The sequence below is a fragment of the Mastacembelus armatus genome, chromosome 10, assembly GCF_900324485.2.
Source record: "Mastacembelus armatus chromosome 10, fMasArm1.2, whole genome shotgun sequence".
Taxonomy (NCBI): Eukaryota; Metazoa; Chordata; class Actinopteri; order Synbranchiformes; family Mastacembelidae; genus Mastacembelus; species Mastacembelus armatus.
This window is the reverse complement of record NC_046642.1, coordinates 14,107,502-14,126,847: the sequence shown is the minus strand read 5'-3', so window position 1 is coordinate 14,126,847 and position 19,346 is coordinate 14,107,502. Positions and strand designations below refer to the sequence as shown.

At 41.2% G+C, this 19,346-nt stretch overlaps 2 protein-coding genes across 4 annotated transcripts; one reads left to right on the top strand and one right to left on the bottom strand.

Moving 5' to 3' along the window:
* The first annotated feature begins 2,767 nt into the window (after positions 1–2,767).
* Positions 2,768–5,167, top strand: LOC113144109 (uncharacterized). 3 transcript variants are annotated; one of them, XM_026329831.1, is made up of 3 exons: positions 2,768–3,580; positions 3,650–3,951; positions 4,749–5,167. In XM_026329831.1, exons 1-3 carry the CDS (start codon positions 2,990–2,992, stop codon positions 4,984–4,986), a joined length of 1,131 nt encoding a protein of 376 aa, XP_026185616.1. In that variant the 5' UTR covers positions 2,768–2,989; the 3' UTR covers positions 4,987–5,167. The 3 variants fall into 3 exon arrangements, with proteins under 3 accessions (XP_026185616.1, XP_026185617.1, XP_026185615.1); XM_026329832.1 differs by having other exon boundaries at positions 2,769–3,315; positions 3,472–3,951; XM_026329830.1 differs by having other exon boundaries at positions 2,770–3,951.
* mapk9 (mitogen-activated protein kinase 9) lies at positions 5,149–19,220 on the bottom strand. The gene is made up of 12 exons (XM_026329829.2): positions 19,010–19,220; positions 14,045–14,191; positions 13,189–13,318; positions 12,647–12,705; positions 12,173–12,311; positions 11,629–11,794; positions 9,753–9,824; positions 9,084–9,266; positions 8,504–8,628; positions 8,345–8,408; positions 7,760–7,831; positions 5,149–7,234 (listed from the first exon to the last, which is right to left on the bottom strand). The coding sequence occupies exons 2-12, from the start codon at positions 14,158–14,160 to the stop codon at positions 7,098–7,100; spliced, it is 1,263 nt and encodes a 420-aa protein (XP_026185614.1). The 5' UTR covers positions 14,161–14,191; positions 19,010–19,220; the 3' UTR covers positions 5,149–7,097.
* Between the last annotated feature and the right edge of the window lie 126 nt (positions 19,221–19,346).

The window sequence follows — 19,346 nt, the reverse complement described above, 5'->3', positions numbered from 1 at the left end:
TACTTCCGCCTTCTCTGACAGCGGATGTGATAAGACCAGTTTCCGGTTTGGTCACGTGACGTTCGCCGTGAACCCTATTTTTAGACCGTTAGACCGATCGAGTCTCTTCAGGCAAAAATCAAGGCTGTACAGGAAGAGCTACAGCTCTCTAACAAGAGAGAGGAGGAAGTGACCATCAAATTCAATTTACTCCAAGAGGATTTACAAAACGTTCTCCTGCAAAAGGTGATCCTGGAGGAAGACTTGGAGGAGAAAGAAAAACAGCTCACAAATGTGAGCTGGACAAAGTAAAAAAAGAGCTACAGCAGAAAGAGGAAATTATGAAAAATCAGCTAATGGAAATGAAAGAAGAACTGAGAGAAAAAGATGCAGACTTTGAAGAAGAAAGAAAAACATGGCAGGAAGTAGATTTTCAATATAGACTGACGACCAAAGGACTGGAAAAAGAGATAGAATCACTGAGACAGAAAATAACAAAGATGAAGCCTCTGGAGAGTCTGCCTGCAGTGGTGGCTGCATTAAAGGACACTATAGAAAACAAAGATCAGGTGATTTCAAACAAAAATAAAGACCTAGCTGCTTTGACAAAAGAGAAGAAAGTGTTAGAGGAAAAGTATAATAAGGAAAGAACAACCAGCACTCTGCAAAGCAGTCAAATCCAAACTCTACAGAAGAACCTGGAGCAGCTAGAGAAGCAACTTACAGAGAGAGGCCCAGATAAAAGATATATCCAGTAAACTCAATGATGGCATGGAAACACAAAGAAAATGAACTGAGACTAACACAATGTTAAAAGAGAAACTGAATAGCATTGGACCTGCATGCAGAGATCTGAAGAAGGAGAACCAACACCTGAAGACACTCCTGCTGCGTGTAAAGGAGGACCTGCAGGCCTCCATGTCTCTCATCGATGATCCCAACAAACTGAGAGACAGAATTGTCTGTCTCAAAAGACGCTACATAGACGAGGAGAAGACCGTGCCAATTGATGCAGAAACTACAGCAACTTTACAGAGTCAGATCAGCTGTCTAAAGCTAAAAAATAGCTTTCATGTCATAGTTGATGAGAATAACAAAAGTGAGATTAAAAATTCGAAAAAGCAGCTTGAGAATGTAAAGCTGAGACGGACGACATCTTATTACATAAAGAAATAAATGACTTGGTGATGGAGGTGGACAGACTGAAGAGCGAGGTTACTCTGCAGCTCAAAAAGGAACCTGTACAGTAGAAGGTACAATCATGGGTGAAAAAAAAAGTCTTTAAAATAGTTCACCCAGTGGACAAAGAGAAACTCACCTAAGACAGTAAACCAGGTGCTGTATTCATAAAGCTTCCTAGTTCCAAAAAGTTTCTCCTAGTAACAAAATTCCTAAACATTTCTAAACATCAGACCTTACTAGAAATGATTGAGCTGCATTAGGAGCTGTCTGAGATCATTCCCCAAAGGTGATGAATACGGCCCCAGATCGGCACTGAGCCATGACATGAAAATGAGAAGCTGCTCCTCAGCGGCACCATGTGGCGGCTCAGTGCTAAGGGCGACACGGAGGCCACACAGAAGGTCCTGATCCAGTCCAGGTCTTTCTGTACAGAGCCTTCATATCCCCTGTGTGGGTTTTCTGAGTGTATCAGTTTTCTCCCACACTCCAAAGACATGAAAATGTCTGATCTGAAAACACAATTACATTTTCTCGATTTGTTCCTTTTTCCATTTTTCCAAATCAAATGAATTAGATTGACTAAGATACACCCGTCTTCAGCTCTCTCTAAACCTCAAACCTGTGCCAAAAAATGAACCTTTAGGAAAAAGAAATCATAAAACACAGAATGCACATAATAAGACATAATAAATCATGATTAACTCAATACTTATACTGTGAAGCGTCTCTTTCTTTAAAATGTCACGATTCCAAGGTACATCACATTTAAATGAGATGATGGTAATAATGTTGTCTATAGCTCCACCTTGTGGTATGAATACACACTTTACATGAAAGCTTTGTTTGTGTGTTTCTGCAGCCAGTTAGTAAATTACTGTATTTCTGTACTGTCATTCTGTCCTCTTGCCCTCATGCAGATTCCTCATAACATCCCATTGTGTCTCTTACCTCTACCCAAACCCAATAAAGTCTTGCCTGACATCTACCATATCAGACTCCCCACCGCCCCTTCTCTCATACAGGGTGGGGTATAAATCTGAATCCTCTGTGATTTGTCGCAAGGCCCTTTTTATGGCAGCATTTCACTGGTTTGGTGCTGAGCATCTCTGAAGGATGTGTTAAATGTGCTGCAGCAGATTCCATGGAGTGAACTCTACAGTACGAGCACTTGGCACTTAGCACATCCGTGCTAATGTAGACAGGCTGCACTAAAACAGTCAAGGAAAATCAATGACCCTGCTGAAGTAATGGGTGCATACAAGTGGTAGCAGGTGCATGTAGTGCAAGTTAAGAGTATTCCTAAAACATTCTGTGTTAACAATATAAGATATCAAATATTTTTGTGTTTATTGCACAAATATTATGGTGAGATTATGGGGTTCATTGTGAGTGTTTTACACGTTGTGTCTGTGGCTACTGTCTATTTCTGTGGTTGCAGTTATGTGTGACTGTCTTTAGGAATGAGCCAGACTATATTACACCCTAGTCCCTCCCTCAGAAGCTGTGCTAAAGTAACAAACAGCTGATGTCAGTCCTGCTTAAAGACACACACACACTCATACACAGACATACGCAGACATACACACAGCCCCTGATAGCTACGCCCACACTACAACCTGTCAGTAGCGTCAGGGCACAGCAGAGATCCAGCCAAAGGAGGAGGGCTCCTACACCTTCTGCTCCCCTGACACATCAGCACTTGGCACAGGGAGGCTCCATATCACGCTCACAAACCCACAATCCCAGCCTTGAATCTCAGTAACAGCAGACAGAGGAGGGGAGGGCAGTTATCTCAAGCTCTCAGCACACCCATGTGCTTGGCAGGATCATGGAGCTGCACTGTCTTCCCTCTGAGACCCCCACCACAGCCAGCTCCTGCTCCACGGACCCCCTGTACGATAACTGCCCACCTTTTGCTCAGCGAGGGAGGGCCAGGGAGAAAGAAATGGAGAGTGGGGTTGTGTGCCCGGCTGTAACCAGACTCCCAGGCCCCTGCAGCTCTCTGCCTGGTCTGGCCCCAGCTGTGGTTGAGGTTTCCACGCTGGTTGGTGGGGAGAGAGGGTCTGGCGCCTGGCCAGATCACAGCTACTGCAGCTGGAGAGGAGGCCTGGGAATACAGGACTGGGAAGCAGAGCTCAGTCCAGGCATAAACAGGTCAGGAGGAGGAGAGAGAGGAGGAGAGCAGGGAGGTAGCTGGGGACAAGAGGGCAGATTTCATCTGAACCAGAGCCCCAGTCCAACACAGAGTGAGGAACACAGCAGTGCTCTGTCTCTGTATGATAATCTCTCTTACGCTATCACCCCTAACAGTGTCCAGGAGGTCTTTGACGTGGAAACAAGCTTCCAGGAGCACTTGCAGGAGCATATATATCAAGTGTGGGCCCCTGAGCAGATCCAGGGATTGTGGGAAGGTGAGCAGGTGAGTGAAGAGAAGCCCCCCTGGTCCTCCTGTGAGATTATCATCACTGAAACTGCTCACTGTAACCAGGACCAGAATTCAGATCAAGAAAAGATGCATGAAATGGAGCCAGAGCTGGACTCAGGAGCCGACCTGATGTCACCTCCTAAGCAACATCTTACCGCAAGTTCCCTTCAGCTATCCCAAACTGGGTGCCAGGTCACATGGCCCTCACCCAAAGCGCAGCACCCAGAGCAGCCGACCTTAAATAACAGGGTGCCACCTCCTGTTCCCCAAGCGGACCCCTCTGCCAGTGCCCTTCGTAGCCTCCTCACCAGTCTGCAACAGCAGATAGTCCGACAGAGGGAGGAGTATGAGGAAAAGATAATCAGGTAATGTTCACTTTGCTTTGATTAGCATTTGTATCTGAATTCAATGTGTTTAAGCTCTTGGCCATAATTATTACACGGTTCACCGAGTTGCATATGAGAATTTTCCTGCCCTTGGTGTATTATCAGTGCTGGGTGACACAATGTTCCCAGGCCCAGACAGTGTGTGTCCACTCAGCTGTACTCCTCTGGTCACTGAATTGACCCTATATCCTGTTTAGTCCAGAGAGAAACAGCAGCTGACTAACTTCCTTTATAGCTCCCCAGTTTGCTGCAAACATGGGTTGGATTAGGGAACATAGAACAATTTGTACATTCTGTGTTACCAAAGCTGTGCTTTGCGTTTACAGTCCACATTGAAATTAGATGTGTACAGCTAACATTTAATAGCAGGTATTCAGAGTTACTCTATGTGCTGTATGAGTAATTAGCTGGTTGGTTTATTATGAGGAAAAATAAGCCTATGTGGTTCACCTATAGAAAGAACTCAGGGCACTGGAAAGAGAGCTAATTTAAGGGGCCACACCGCTGACCTAGACAAAACACATACCTCATTTATAACTGGTGTAGATAGCATTCATCTCTAGGTGTTAGGTCAGGAACTGTCACTGATTGGAAAGAACAAGAGAAAAATGACAATTCTTTTAGCCTTACATTGGAATGGAAGAAAATTCAAAGTCAGACAGAATTAGCTAGATACAATTTAACTCTACCTTTTTTCCAACTTTATGCATCAAGAGCAAAACCTACCAAATCTGAACAACTAACTAAAATGTCACAGGTTTCCTTTTCCTCCCTAGCCTGGAGCAGAGAAATGAAGAGCTGCAGGTAAAGGTTGTGCGATTGAAAACAAACCTCACGCAGCAGCAGCAGTGGTACCAGGTTGTCCAGGCTAAGATCACGGAGTCTGAAAGGATCCGGGCTGCTGCAGAACTACGCAATGCAAAGCTGCAGAGAGAGATGGAGCAGTTCTTTGACAACTTTGGAGAGCTCAACCATGAGGCCAAGAAGACAGAATATATTGTCAAGAGCTTTTGAAAAATATGTATGTGTGATGACATGAGTGCAAAGTGTAGGAAAAATGGACCTTGTGTAGTAGTTTGTTTCATCTAAGGCAGCGTATTTCCACTCTCAATGGGAGGAATTTAAGAGAGATTTAGCTAGCAATAAAAAATCTGAGACATATACAAAACCACATCATTAAAAGAAAATGACTGAATGACTGATGTCCTCTTTATTAGCTGTGTTACGGCAAAAGATGTTGGCCAAGTGATAATATTGTGGTCATTGCAATCACACAGGACATCTCTAAAAGTAAAAGGAGAAACAAACTGAACAAAAATGTGAGATGTACAGTGTACACAATAGTTTGGTTAAAACATGGTAAACATGATGTTCCGAGCGCTGCAATGCTCAGGCTTCGTCGGGTAAGATGTTTGGGAGTGAAGTGGCCACTCCTCAGGTCATTTAAGGCATGACTGAAAGAATAAGGTCATGGTTCGTAAAGGAGGATATAGTGTACAACATGGTGAAAGTCCTCAGTGACTCCATAGTGTTATATTTCTGCATGTCCATCACTTTGTGCGATCAGTTCTGCAAAAAACAGCTCCACAATCGAAGGTTTGCAACGTCCAGATTTTGATTCAGGACTCTGCAGTCACATCCACATTTTAAAGCACATGTCTGATCTAGTTGCCACACCTCCTTCCTCCATAGAGTGTGCCTTTATAGATGGGGCAACTGGCGTCTTTGGGGAAAATTCAAATGAAATAATGAAGAGTGTTGCACAGTACATTTTGATAACACATACACACATAATGGCTTACAAAGCAAAAAAAAAAAAAATACATCTCTCAAACAGGCTTTCAGGACTGAGAACATCATCGTACTCTAAGTACAAGAAATGACCCAAATGGATTCATCTTTCTAACAAGAACTACGGCATCTGACAGGCATCATTAATGCCTTCATGCAAGTTAAATACCACTATTTGTGTTTTACTGCCTGTACATGTGTTTTCTGTGACTAATTTTGCTAATGTCCCAGTACTAGTGGAATGGATTTGAAAAGGAGCAGCCCATGCAGTTTTTTGTCAATTAAATGTTTTGACAACAGGCTTGATTTCCATGGGCTTTGACTGTGTGCAACATTTTGCAAGAACACAAAAATAAATATTACATGTATCCTTTTGCCTCTCCTAAATTTACAAGATTATGATATTCTTTTGATATACACATTGACAGCCAGTACCTTATGTCAAATGGGGGCGACTGTAATATATAGCTCTACAGACATGATAAACCTTTTAACAAAACAAGCACATTTGATCTATTTGTAATGAAAGGGTCTACACTTTGAGTTTCAGATCTTGACATCTTTACATACAGTACATTATATTAGGAAATCAAACTGTAACACTGCAACCACAGCATCTCCTAGCTGTCAGGAGTAAAAGCTCAAAATCCACATCACTCAAGGCAATTAATTAAAAAACACTGTGCAGAAAGCACCACTGTACAAATCTGCAATACTGCGAGCTAGCTAAAGAATCGATCAAACTTTGGATTATTGTTTGATCATCAGATGAACATCAGATGGTTGGTGCAGTTGACTTACGGTAAGCTTTTGTTCTTATTGGCATAACATGCATGAGAGCAGCTGGCAGCTGTGGTCTATATTCAGTGCGTATCTGCTCTAATTTGATGACAATAACCTCTGGTCTCAACATTTACTAAAAAAACTAATAAAATACAGGCCTAGAGAACTAACAATAATCCCCCACCTACTCCTGGTAACCAGAAAATTGATATGGAAGCATACATATAGATACTTGATCGAATATCCACAAAGAAGACAAAGAAAAACCATTGATCCAACAAAACATAGATAGCTTGGACCTCTAGGCAGCAGTCCAAAACAAAGTTTGAAGTTGAAAAAGATCAATAAAATCCACAAGATCACATGGGGAAAGAAAATAGAAAAATAGACCTATTCACTGAGGTTGAAGAGAAAGAAAATGAGAAAAAAAAGTTAAGGATGGAAAGGAAAGGACTAAACTGAAGTAAGGAAGGTGTTGGTTGATATGTGAATATTGTAAATAGGAGAAGGGGGGACTGAGGCAGGCAGATACATGTGGCCATGGACTGTTTTCACTGACTCTCGTCCAGCGGTCCCGTCAGTGTGTCGATGCTGCTGCTATCTGTGTCTGAGGCCAGGGTGTGCTCCGTGGACATGGATGAAATGTCGTTGGCTGATGAGGACTGGGAGGCTGAACCTGACCCCACATCTGACACATGACACAAAATTGAGAGAATCAAGATATACAAAGTTTAAGTAGTAAACACAGTGCATTTCCTATTATATTTTTAGTGGGGCAGACATGGCCACAGTGGCATATTTCAGGAAAGCAGTCTGATTCTATTTATTTATATAGTGCCAAGCAATAAAACATTATTTTAAGTCACTTTGCACAATAAAGTCAAGACCTTACAGCATTTATAGAGAAAACTAAACAAATCCCTCTTGAGCAGGCACTTGGAGACACTGGGGAGGAAAACCTCCCCTTAACGGAAGAAACCTCCGACAGAGGCAGGCTCGGGTTGGTTGGCCACCTGTCTCGACTGGTGGGGTGAGTGGAGAGCATAGAGGGAAAATAAGAGCAACAAGAAACTACAGACAAACACTGGGCAGGTTGATGGTGTCAGGAACTGCTCATCGGTAGCCAAAAGCTAGCTATGCTTTGACACCTCTCCACCTCCAGCAGTATGGCACAATACAGCTGATAACCAATGAAGATGATGCAGCTCTGTACCTGAGCAGTCTTCTTTCATCAGTCCATTCTTGTTCCTCTCTTCCCAGTCAATCACCTCTTCATAAATGAGCTCTGTGGACAAACAGAAAATGTGAAGTGCCATCATTGTAAATTCTGAATACAGCCTTAAAAGTACAGGACACTCGACATTACATACAGAGTGAAATGGAAAGCAGGAGCAGAGGCTCTATTCCTGAGATACAGAACTCTGTTGCTGTGTTTGTGTGTTGTCATAGGAACTAACACCAAGAGGGTTTGTTGTTTTGAGATCTCAGTTTTATTTGCATCTAATTGAAATGCCTATTCTCTCTTCATCCATCCATCCATCCATTTTCTATAAATGGGGGTTAAACAGGGTCACGGGGATCTGCTGGAGCCTATCCCAGCTCTCTTTCAGGTGGAAGGCAGGGGTACACCCTGGACAGGTTTTCTCTCATCATCTTCATGAAAAATCAAAGTTGTTCATTTTAGCTGTAACTTTACATTCTTTGCATTGTTTTCTTGTTCCCTGTACTTTTAATTCAAATGTAGATGTAAGTTAAGCTGCACTGCTGCCATGTTTATCTAGAGGGCAGTGCATCCTACCTTTCCATTGCTCTATGGTGTGCTCTCTCTCTTCCAGCTGCTTATCTGAAATCTGCGGAGGAGGCTGTGAAACAAAGAGACACACACGTCTCACCGCAGGGTCACACACAACAAACCGTTACTCCACTTGAACTGTGTCGAGTGGAACGGTCTCCTCACCGCGTCGGCCTCTGCAGGATCGTACCACACATGAATGTAGGGATGATTGAGGGCTTCTTCTACAGAGATGCGGCATTCAGGATCAATGACCAGCATTTTGGACAGCAAGTCTCGTGCCTGACCCGCTGTTATGGCAACAGAGGAAGGGCAGTGTTACTATAGAAACAAAAATATGACATCACCTCATTTAAGCAGCCTCATTACTTCCCTTCGTGGTTTTGGGTAACATCTCTGTGAATGTTAAGATTTATTCTCTCATTGCAGCGATATGATTTCTGGGTCTCCAATGTCACCCATCAGGGCAGAAAAACATTTGACTGATTGAGTAGTTGTGTAAGAGGTCCAGTTTTCAGCTTCTGTGCTGCTGTAATTTTGTCAGTAAATGTATCATTATGTCAGTATTGAGAGGTATTGCAGGCAAAATACCTCTGGATCATTGATGGCTCTGTTTTACTAAAATCTATAGATACAGGCCAGCATCCTTGAAAAATGTTTATGCAAATCATACTTATGCTAGTAAACTGAAACCACATTTACATTTTGCAATACACAAGTGTATATTAGTATTCGAAAATCTTACTCTTCAATTTGTCGTGTTCTGAGTCAGAAGGGAAGGCCCAGTCTGGGAAAAGCTCGGTGAAGCTGACACCAGGATACTGTGGCTTGTTCATCACATAGTTCCTCACAGTTTCCATCAGTCGATTCATAAATTCCAGACTGGGGGTGCCTAGAACCTCAATCACCTTATTCCACTGATCAATGTCTGGACAACATGTTTGTTATGGGAAAAAAAAAAACTCCTGCATCTATGGTACTGTACACATGTAAGCAAAATATTAAGAATCAAGTGACAATTACATAAAAAAAGCAAAGAATACTAATAAGCAGACTATCACTGTCCGATATGAAAAGCAATCTATCCCATGAATCACACTGCATCCTGCAACTACTCTCTGCTAGAGAGAACACCAGAAACATAGAAATGGACCATATAGATGCAAATGCTGTGAATCCCTTCAATTTGATTCCCTCTATAAATTAAACAGAAATAGGAAACAGATATCTCATTCAAAAGGAAATGTTCAGAGGGCATAACACCGGGAATGTCTGGACAGACAGCTGTGAAAGAGAACCATGAGATGAGAAAATTATCAAGACAAATGAAACACTTTATGTTAAACTGAGGTTTGGTGGAGGGTGAAAGATGGAAGAATGAGCGAGGACAGACGGTGAGAGCGGTGAAGGATACGGTCGGTGCCCTGGAAGATGACGCTGCCCTTTACCATCTCTCCCATGATACACCCCACTGACCAGATGTCCACTGGGAACAGAAAACATACAAGCAAACGCAAACACACACACAAGGAAATATATTAAATAAAATTGATCACATGACATCAACCACATAGTATAATGCACACTAAATATAAAATACAATGACATATGGACGCTGCACAGATGAAAAACGTTTAAATTTGAACGACAAACACTGAAATGTAGAACACCAATGCTTGTTATTTTGGTCCATCCTCTAGATGCACCATGGTCCAGTGCTTTCCTCATAGTCAGCTTCAGGCTGGCTTTCTGTTTTCTCTCAGGCTTGGTAACCAGACGCAGCCTTCCAGGCCTTTCTCCTCAGCTCTGCTTATCAGTTTACACAGCTGTTGCTCTCTCTCACTTTCCCTAGTTGAGTGTGTGCACTTTGCAGAGTAGGATGCAGTTTGTCTCTCACTCCCTCTGGAAGTTGACTGTTTGCTTTAAAGTGTTTATATGTGGCAAATGGCCATTAACTCCTCTATTGCCTGTTTCTGTTCCACTTGAGCTATATGCTCTCTGTGCTCCAATAACAGCTTCAGATCACTGCAAAGCACTTCAGGTCAAGTCTACACACATAATGCATTAATCATAAGCCTAAAGTTCGGGTAGGTTACACTATTTATTGTAGTTATGGTCTTGAAAAACATTCCTGTTAGTGTGGTTGGTGCTTCCTGTTCATAATCCTCCCTCTATGTTATGTTTCATGATACATGTATCAACTTGTAGTTAAGCTGGTTTATAAAAATATGAACACCTTAGCTCTGAGTTGTACACAAATTACATGTCTCGCAAAAGAGTTTGTTTTACAGGCAGCCACCATACTGTGTGTTTTTAGTTACGACTCTATCCTAATGATGTCAGGTTTGTTTTTAAGTCCCGCATGGTTTTCTGTAGAATATACTCTTGGTCATGAAATATCTTATAACTTTCATTCATACAAGTTTCTTAAATTTTCTCTTGAACTACGTCGATATCTCCTAAAATCCTCCCAACCTCCACTTTGAGAAATCAAATGGGGAAAAAAAAAGACAAACAAGGAAGGATACAGTCCTTTCCAGGAAAGAGGATTTTGTGAGAGATCATTTCAGCCATTATGCAGCCAACCGACCACAGGTCCACTGCAGTAAAGACATTCATTGTCATCATCGATAACCAGTAAAGCACAATTAAGGACTAGCTAGAGCCCGACTGATAGTGGATCAAAGACCTGTGACTGTAGGGAACGTTCTTACAAATGAACTTATTCTTAACTGCCTGCACCATCTGCTCCTTGCTTACTCAAATGCCATTGTGTATTGTAAACAACTGAGCCAACTGGGTAAACCATGTAATCATAACACTGTTTCTAAATGACTCCATATTCTCCTCTACATTATGCTCTGTAAAATCGTTTTTGCATAGTGATATAGGATTTAAATGAATATATGAGAGCCAGTCTCAACCAATAATGATAGCTCTTTGTAATACTGTATTAGATTTCAGAGTCATAAATACCACTGTATCTGTTAGCATTGAAAAAAACCCATCTTTCAACAATGTGAGTTGCTCTGAAAGGCAATAACTGGCTCGAGAACACAAAGGGTTCCAGTGTATCTGTCGTCTATGAACTCTTATTTACTTCCTGTGGACACATGGAGGAATTATACTGTTCACAGTAATCATATCTGTTGCTGCCAAATTTAAAAATAATTGTACTTACCAATGAAATGTATTCTTTCATTCATCCTTATCAACTAATACCACCCTCTTAGAGACATAAGTTGCCCTTAGATACTGTTGTAAGACAGCTGCTTGATTATTCTGCTTACCATTCTCCTTGTATTTCATGCCCAGTATGACCTCTGGAGCACGGTAGTATCTGGTCACCACATAGGGTGTCATCATGAAGTTAGTGCAGGCTGTCCTAGCAAGGCCAAAATCCAAGATCTTGAGAGTGCAATCAGACTTCACCACAATGTTACTGGGCTTCAGGTCCTGAGGGGACAGACAATCTATAAATCTATAGAAACATACACAAAATCTTTACACTTGAGGTATATTTTTCAATAAATCACAGCTCCACAGTAATCAGAATTTATTTGTAACAATGATTTTAATACATTGCATCCTTTAAAATCTCTATTGTTACAAGAAATATTTTTGATGACCCTATTCTAGACTCAATGTAGTGATATACTGTAGTTCACCTGATGGGGGGGCAATGACCGAACAAACTTCAAATTTTCAACCAGAGAGGGAAGTGAAACACCACTTTTGAACCTTATATTAAGGCTTATACTAAGATTTTCCTGCATTACTGTCTGCCTTCTTAACTCCTCATTAACCTACAACACCATGACTCCTTGTCCTTACCCTGTGGATGATGCCTGCAGAGTGTAAGTGCCTTATGCCACAGAGAATCTGGTAGAGCAGGTAGGACATCCTCTCATGGTCCAGGTCCATGTGGATCACCTGGCATAGGCTGGCATCCATCAGCTCCATCACCAGATACCTGAGAGGAATGGGAAAAAGTTGGGGTAAAAAAAAAAAATGCCAGAGTGGTAGATAAGACATAGAAGTGTGAGTAAAGGGATAATAGAAAAATGGGCACAAAGGGAAAGAAAAGGTGGTAACAACATCCATATGTACATAAGGCTAATGCAATACAGCAATTAAAGCAGACAGAACATATAAAAGCGAAAGCAAAAGATGACAAGCAAATGAAGGGATGCTAGTTAAATAGAAAAAAATACAAAGATAAGAGAGGCTTCATACAACTGAATGCAACTGAAAACGAAATTAGAGAGTTCATTATTACAGCTAAAAAACACTGCCACTGCCACTTACAGATCCTGGAATTCTTCCAGGGACTTCTGGGGCGTGAACACATTGATCAGACGGATGATCTGCAAGGAGCAAGACAGGCCATTAGTCCACTCTGTTACTCTCCAATCTACATCCACTTCACTGGAGAGCTAGCCAACTGAGGGCAGAACACTAAGAGGTTTTGTCTGGATTCTCTCACTTTGAGAAACTTCTTCAGCATTGTAGAGAACTGACTCTTGTTTGCTTTCTCTATAGGTTGTAGTTTTTCCTCTTAAGTTAACAGGCAGTGAAAGTGCTTAAGGCTTTGGCTGTGACTCATTTCCCCTTCAAATCACATCATAATGATTTGACTTTCAACTCAGAACTGACTTTTAAAAAAGGTTTGAAAAGCTGTGAACTTACATTTTAAATATAGTTGCCAGTAGTTATAATCACACTGTATAATCAGTTCTAAAAATATCCTTAACTGACTTATAATGATGATTTTATGCTGTATAGCTATTTAAAACGTCAGGCACGACAGCAAATAAGAAAAAATGTCTTGTATTAAATATGAACCTTACATTTTTGTGGTTGACACATTTGAGCAGCACCAGCTCCCTGTAGGCACGTTTAGCATGGGTCTGGTTCTGGAAGGGCCGACACAGCTTTTTCACTGCTACCGGTATACCAAGAACTTCATCTAGAGCAGAGCTGGACACACATCATACGAATGAGGGAACAGACAGAGACAAAGGTTATAGGAGAATATGCATCCTTCCAAACAGAGCAACTCTCTGGCTTAACATCAGTGGCACAAGTAAAAATCTAGTTTCCTGTCACATGTGACTTGTCTTTTAAAATGTTTTTTCATTTTTTAAAATCGTTTACATTCATGAAAGGACACAGGTATTCAATCCTGCAACTACGGAGTAGCCAAAGTGGAAATCCATTCCACTGTGGTATCCTCTCTAATCTTTCATGGATACTGAATACATCGTTATTGAATTTGGGTAAAAAATGTGTATAGAATGAGTGTGAATATTTCACCCGGTGTTAACATCACAGCTTCAATGCAAAAATGAGCTAATGAAAAACATGCCATGTATTTGATTTTTATTTTAACCCTAAATGCACATAAAGGGCTACTTAAAGGAAACTTAATGTTGGTGGTTAATGGAAATCTGCCTTCTACTTCTATACCATACTTATATCAATATATAAAGCTCAAGATTTATGTGCTGGACACAGGGGCACAGACTGATATCACTGTAACCATTTTTTTTTTTTGCTGCAAACATAGTCAGAAAAACACAGGTTACTAATAACATTAACAATATAATAACTGGGTCAAATCTAGGAGAACTCATAGTATCAACAATTATCTAGGCTGGTGACACAATCAGTGAAATGTTGATTAAAAAAAATACAGCCTCTCACCAGACAATGCCCTGGGCCCCAGAGCCGATGGCGCGGAGCTGCTGGTAGCGCTTGAGTACAGTGAAGGTGGAGTCTCCCACCTGAACGCTGTAGAACTGGCCCTCCGCCTCACTCATCCTGCTGAACAGTCAGGACCACCAGCAGTGTCTGCAGAGGACCAAATAATATATATACACACACACACACACACACAGTTTTTTAGTCCACTGAATCAGTCATCATCAGTGAAGGCCAGTGCCTTTCATGGTACCATCTGGTCGTCCCTGCCATTTCTCTCCTCCATTTTCAGCCCAGTCTGAGGTGAACCAATCTATCACTGCTTTTTGCCCAGGTTGTTCATCTAAAAAAGGTAACAGTAGGCCAGAGCTGAAGTTGAGGATATAAACATTTTGGTGTATGTGGAAAAAAAGAACAGAGGCGGCTGACAGCTTGGAGTTCCTGAGGCTCTTGCTGCTATCTCTAAATTCATGCTAACACACATGCTCATGCATACAACACACACAATCATGCACCCAGTATTATACTTGAGCATGCTCATTACTTTCTGAGTAATGAGCATGAGTACTTTCTACCAGTGTGCATGCACCCATCAGCACTGAGACCGCGGTGCCCGATAGATGTTGGTGCATCATGAAAAGTTTGTGTGTTTGTGTGCATTGATTCTTCAGGCAGAAAGTGGAGGAGTATTATTATTCTTGGCCGGAGTTTATGTGTGTGGGCGAGGACACACAATTGTGCAGCTATGCGAGAGCAAGCAGTCATGGCTGTTTGTCATTCCTTCAGAAAACAGCCACAGGTTAAATGAAGGCTGATATTTCAGCTTTAACCATCTGACAGGCAGGAGGGACATGAACACTCCTTCGTTTTCATGTTCAGAGACACAAAGTGCTGAAACAAAGCAGCGGCAGGGGAAATGTTATGTATGAACAGAGCCAGAAAACACCTGAAGATGCATGAATTGTGTCGCTACTCAGTCTCTGCTTTGCCACCACAACAGCATTAAAAACAGCTGTTGTGGAGGCAAAGTGAGTGGAGCAGCTGACTTGACTGTTATCAACCAGGTCTGAAAAGATGAGTGGAGTAAGTCATGCATTTGTGACAATCATTTATTACGCAGTTACGATGAGTACATTGTGTTTATCATAATACTTTTGTAGATTTCTCTTTCATATGACAACAAAATGAGCACCCAGTTTTTCTACTGTAGATATAAATAAATATAGCAATATAACATTGTTTAGGTTCAATGTGTAATACTGAGAGCGATCCATCAGCAGAAATAGAATACAGTATTCATTCATGTTGTCATTACTGTGTAATTACCAACCGTTGAATTTTATTAATCTTACAATGAGCCTTTTAAATCTACATAGGGGGCGGGTCTCCTTTTACGAAGGAGATGTTTCTACAGTAGCCAGAATGTTCAGAATGATCAAACCAACAGTGGTTTTATACAGGGAATTTTTTGGGGGAATTTTAACTAGCAAGTTCCTAAATAAAAAGTATTGCTATGTTAAGTATTAAAATCTTATTATAATATGTTGCCAAAAGTAATAAACAATTAATGGTGAAATTAGATATAAATGTGTCTGGATTTGAAAATGTATTATTTTATTACTTCACATTATTATTATTAATATACCACATTTTTTCTGATTTCTATTTTATTTAATAAAAGGAATAATTTCTGTATAAAAAAACATTTGAGAATAACAAACTTTAATAATAGCACAATAGTGTTTATCATGCAATGAAGTCAAACACCATTTTCACTGGCCTCCATCATTCTAATTAAAAGACTAGTTACTCAACAACACATTGTCATTAAACATAGACATTAACATAAAGTACCAGAAATAGACATAGTTCCTCTTACTATCATTCATCATTCAGTCCATCTTGACTAGAGTGATTTCTTGTTATTTATGCATCCACTGCAGGTATTCCTCACTGTATTTATGTCTCCATTTGATTATCCAATTCCATAGTCTCTGCTTGCCATCTTTTTTATTTCCGGTCATATTTTACTAAATTTTTTCTTATTTATTTTTTTTATATGCCTTTAAATGTAGGCAACCACACACAATTAGTCAGATGAAAAATGACTCCTTCTCATCTCTGTCTAGTTTCTTCTTGTGCCTCCTCGGCTTTTTCTCCTCCATCTCACACAAACGTCCAGCTGGCTCCCTCTCACTACACCCAAGGGGGGAGCTGCAAAGACCTTTACTTTCTTGGTGCTTCTCCCACTCTTTCCCTTTTTCTTGGCTTTGTCTTCATTCGCTGTGTTTTATTTATTCTCCTGACATTCCCTCACTCCTCTGCCCTTTTCTGTTTTTACCCTCATCTTCCATGTGTCCTCCTTAAAAATCTCCCCACTGAGAGACTCAATAATACTGACGAATATATTTTTGATGAATATTTTGGATATGGCATGCAGGCAGAGCTTTCCCTAATACACGAGCGTTTAAAATGCAGGTGCAGAGGAAGCATGCTGGCTTTGGTAAATTAGACTAAAGGAGATGTTCCCCTACATGCAGCACAGATTCAACAGAACATGAACACCTTGTACAACAAATATCCATAAACCCTGTTTTCTCTGAGAGAAATACAGCCTCTGCGAATTCGGTATGCACTGGCTAAAAGTGGCATTTTGATCTAGCTAAAGAACGCTATCAAAGGTCATTAATCATAACCAAAAGTCCTTTCAGCAACCGCATCATGTACAACCCTCCATACAGACAAGCTAGGCCAAACTACAAGCTAAATGTAAAGTTGACTCAGCATACACATGGACACTTACAGGAAACAACTCAAGTCAGGTGAAAATTGTTCTTTAATAAAAACCCAGACAGGCCTGTCACAAATCTGGTCAGCAGGTGTTCAGAAATTTGTTAAAATTCAAAGAGGATCAGTGTAAGTGGACGCTGATGTCCTTCTGGGGAAACTAGGCCCTTGTAAGTAGACAAGTGGGACAAAACAATGAATAATGGGATGCAAAAAAGGAAAGAAAAAACAACCCCAGCCACAGCAAAGATGTGAATTGTATCATAGCTTGATAGCATTAATTACTTGGTTACAATCTTCCTCAGAAATTAGAGTCATGATACAACCGCTCCAGGAAATGTGGCCAAAATCTTAGCCCTAACATGGCAAAATGCCTTTTCAACTTCAGAAACCAATTAATATAAAAACGCCTCAGTATGGTAAGACAGCCTACTCTCATGTTCCCAAGTAACTGATAAATAGCAAGCTACTGAGCTTAACTGATTAGACAGTAATGATCATTTGTCACAGGACAGGTAATTGTACAATATAGTAAAGAGCATGATATTGGCTTCCATAATTAACTAAACCTCAGCAGTCACAATATTAACTTACAGGACCCAGTAAGATGTCAATTAGTAAGTTACAAGGGTCTGATAATTGTTTCTTCAATGAACCCTGATTAACCATCTTTGCTTTCCAAACATCGTTATTCCTTGTGTCCAGCATACCTTGCCAAGAAATCTGATTTCTGATGACACTAACTGTGACAGTTTCTGCATTATCATAAAAAAAAATGCAACTCTTATATTGACTCTAATTGCGCTCTCTAATCCATCTCACATTGATTTAATGCAAAATAAAATGCTTTTAAATTAATCTTAAGCAACTGAGATTACAAAAAGGGAAAAAGCTTTGTTCACAGCTGTTAACTGTTCCAGTTAAATATCAAAATGTCTCAGTATGGTAAGACAGCCTACTCTCATGTTACCAGTTAACTGATAAATGGCAAGCTAGACTGATTAGACTATAATAATGATCATTTGTCACGGGAGACATATTGGCGAAAAGATGGAAGACAAGAACATTGTCCTCTCATCTCTTTATTTACAATTATAGATGCACATCATTTTATTCATTTGATAACTGAAGGACTTAGTAAGAGAAGTGACCTTCACACAGACATCATCTCCCTCAACCCAAGCTCATCATCATGAGCTACTGTCCAGTTCAGTTCAGTCCAGCCTTGAGGATTGTCATGGCTGTGCCTCTCGGTTGGGAGCAGGATGGGAGTCAGTGAGCTGGTCATGTTATCATATTAGCATGGCCTGAAGACTCGATCTCTCATCCCATTGTGGCAGAGTTACAAAACACCCAGCATGGGTGGGTAAAACTACATCCAGACTGGTGCACTGGCAGAGCATAGCTGAAGATGTGAGATCAGTCTCTTAATTAAAGAGGATGCTAAGTATGTGTTAATGAAAAACAATATCTGTACCACCAGAAACACTCCAGGTATCCTTTCATGTCTGTATGTGTGACCCCAATGAACACAACCCATGCCAACCTGTTTATGCTTATAGATGCTTCACACACAGCAGATTAATCATGTGTGCATATGGAGCCTGATTTGTAGACCAATTCAAACGTCCCTTTGGTATAACAGGCCAAAATAACGTTACAGCCTCAGCTTTCATCACATCTGCACCTGTGCCGGTGCCTTAAAATCTGAGCATACCGGGCCTGCAGAAACGCCATCCATGTGAGAAATGTACAGCAGTTAAGGTCTATAAGTGAGGCATGTACTCTGAGCGACAACCCTGTATTCCGACATAGCTGAGTGTGAAACTGAGATTTATTTGATTTCGATTTACGATTTCCCCACGGTGCTTGCTCACTTTAAAATACAGAGGTATGAAGTCACCCGTGTATGACACATCGCGGCCGCAGCACCGCTGGATTTCGGTGTCTAACACAGTTAAAAATCATCGGCTCGCAAAGCCGAAGTCACATTAATATGCGCCGGTGCTGTCCGGGTAAATTCACCTCCCGTTTGGTGGATTACAAAGTTACCGAGGCCTACGCTCCCCGTCTTTTTCCACTCAGGTCGGCAGCAATGCGGTAGTGGGGCCGGGCTGAACTGAAAGCTCGGACGGACCAACGAACCGCAGAGGAGGCGGCAGCGGCAGCACCGAGACCTACCTTCTCCCGTCGCCGCTCCCAGGGCACTCCCATGCATCGAAAACACAGATAAAATACTCTGTCTGTCTTCCAGGCACAACCGAGACTTGGAAAAGTTTTGGAAAACGACCAACTGGATTGTCACGACAAGTAGACCTTCCTCCAGATCTTAGCTAACTCCGGCGGCAGCGCGGAGGAAGGCAACGCCACAACAACCAAAGAGCAAGCAAGGCTGACGTCATCACGCACAGTTTAAGTGTGCGCAAACTTTTTTTCTCCACGAAAACTGTAAAAGGAAAAAAATCATGTTCGGGATGTTCATATATAAAATATCGATAGATAGATGTGGTAACTATAT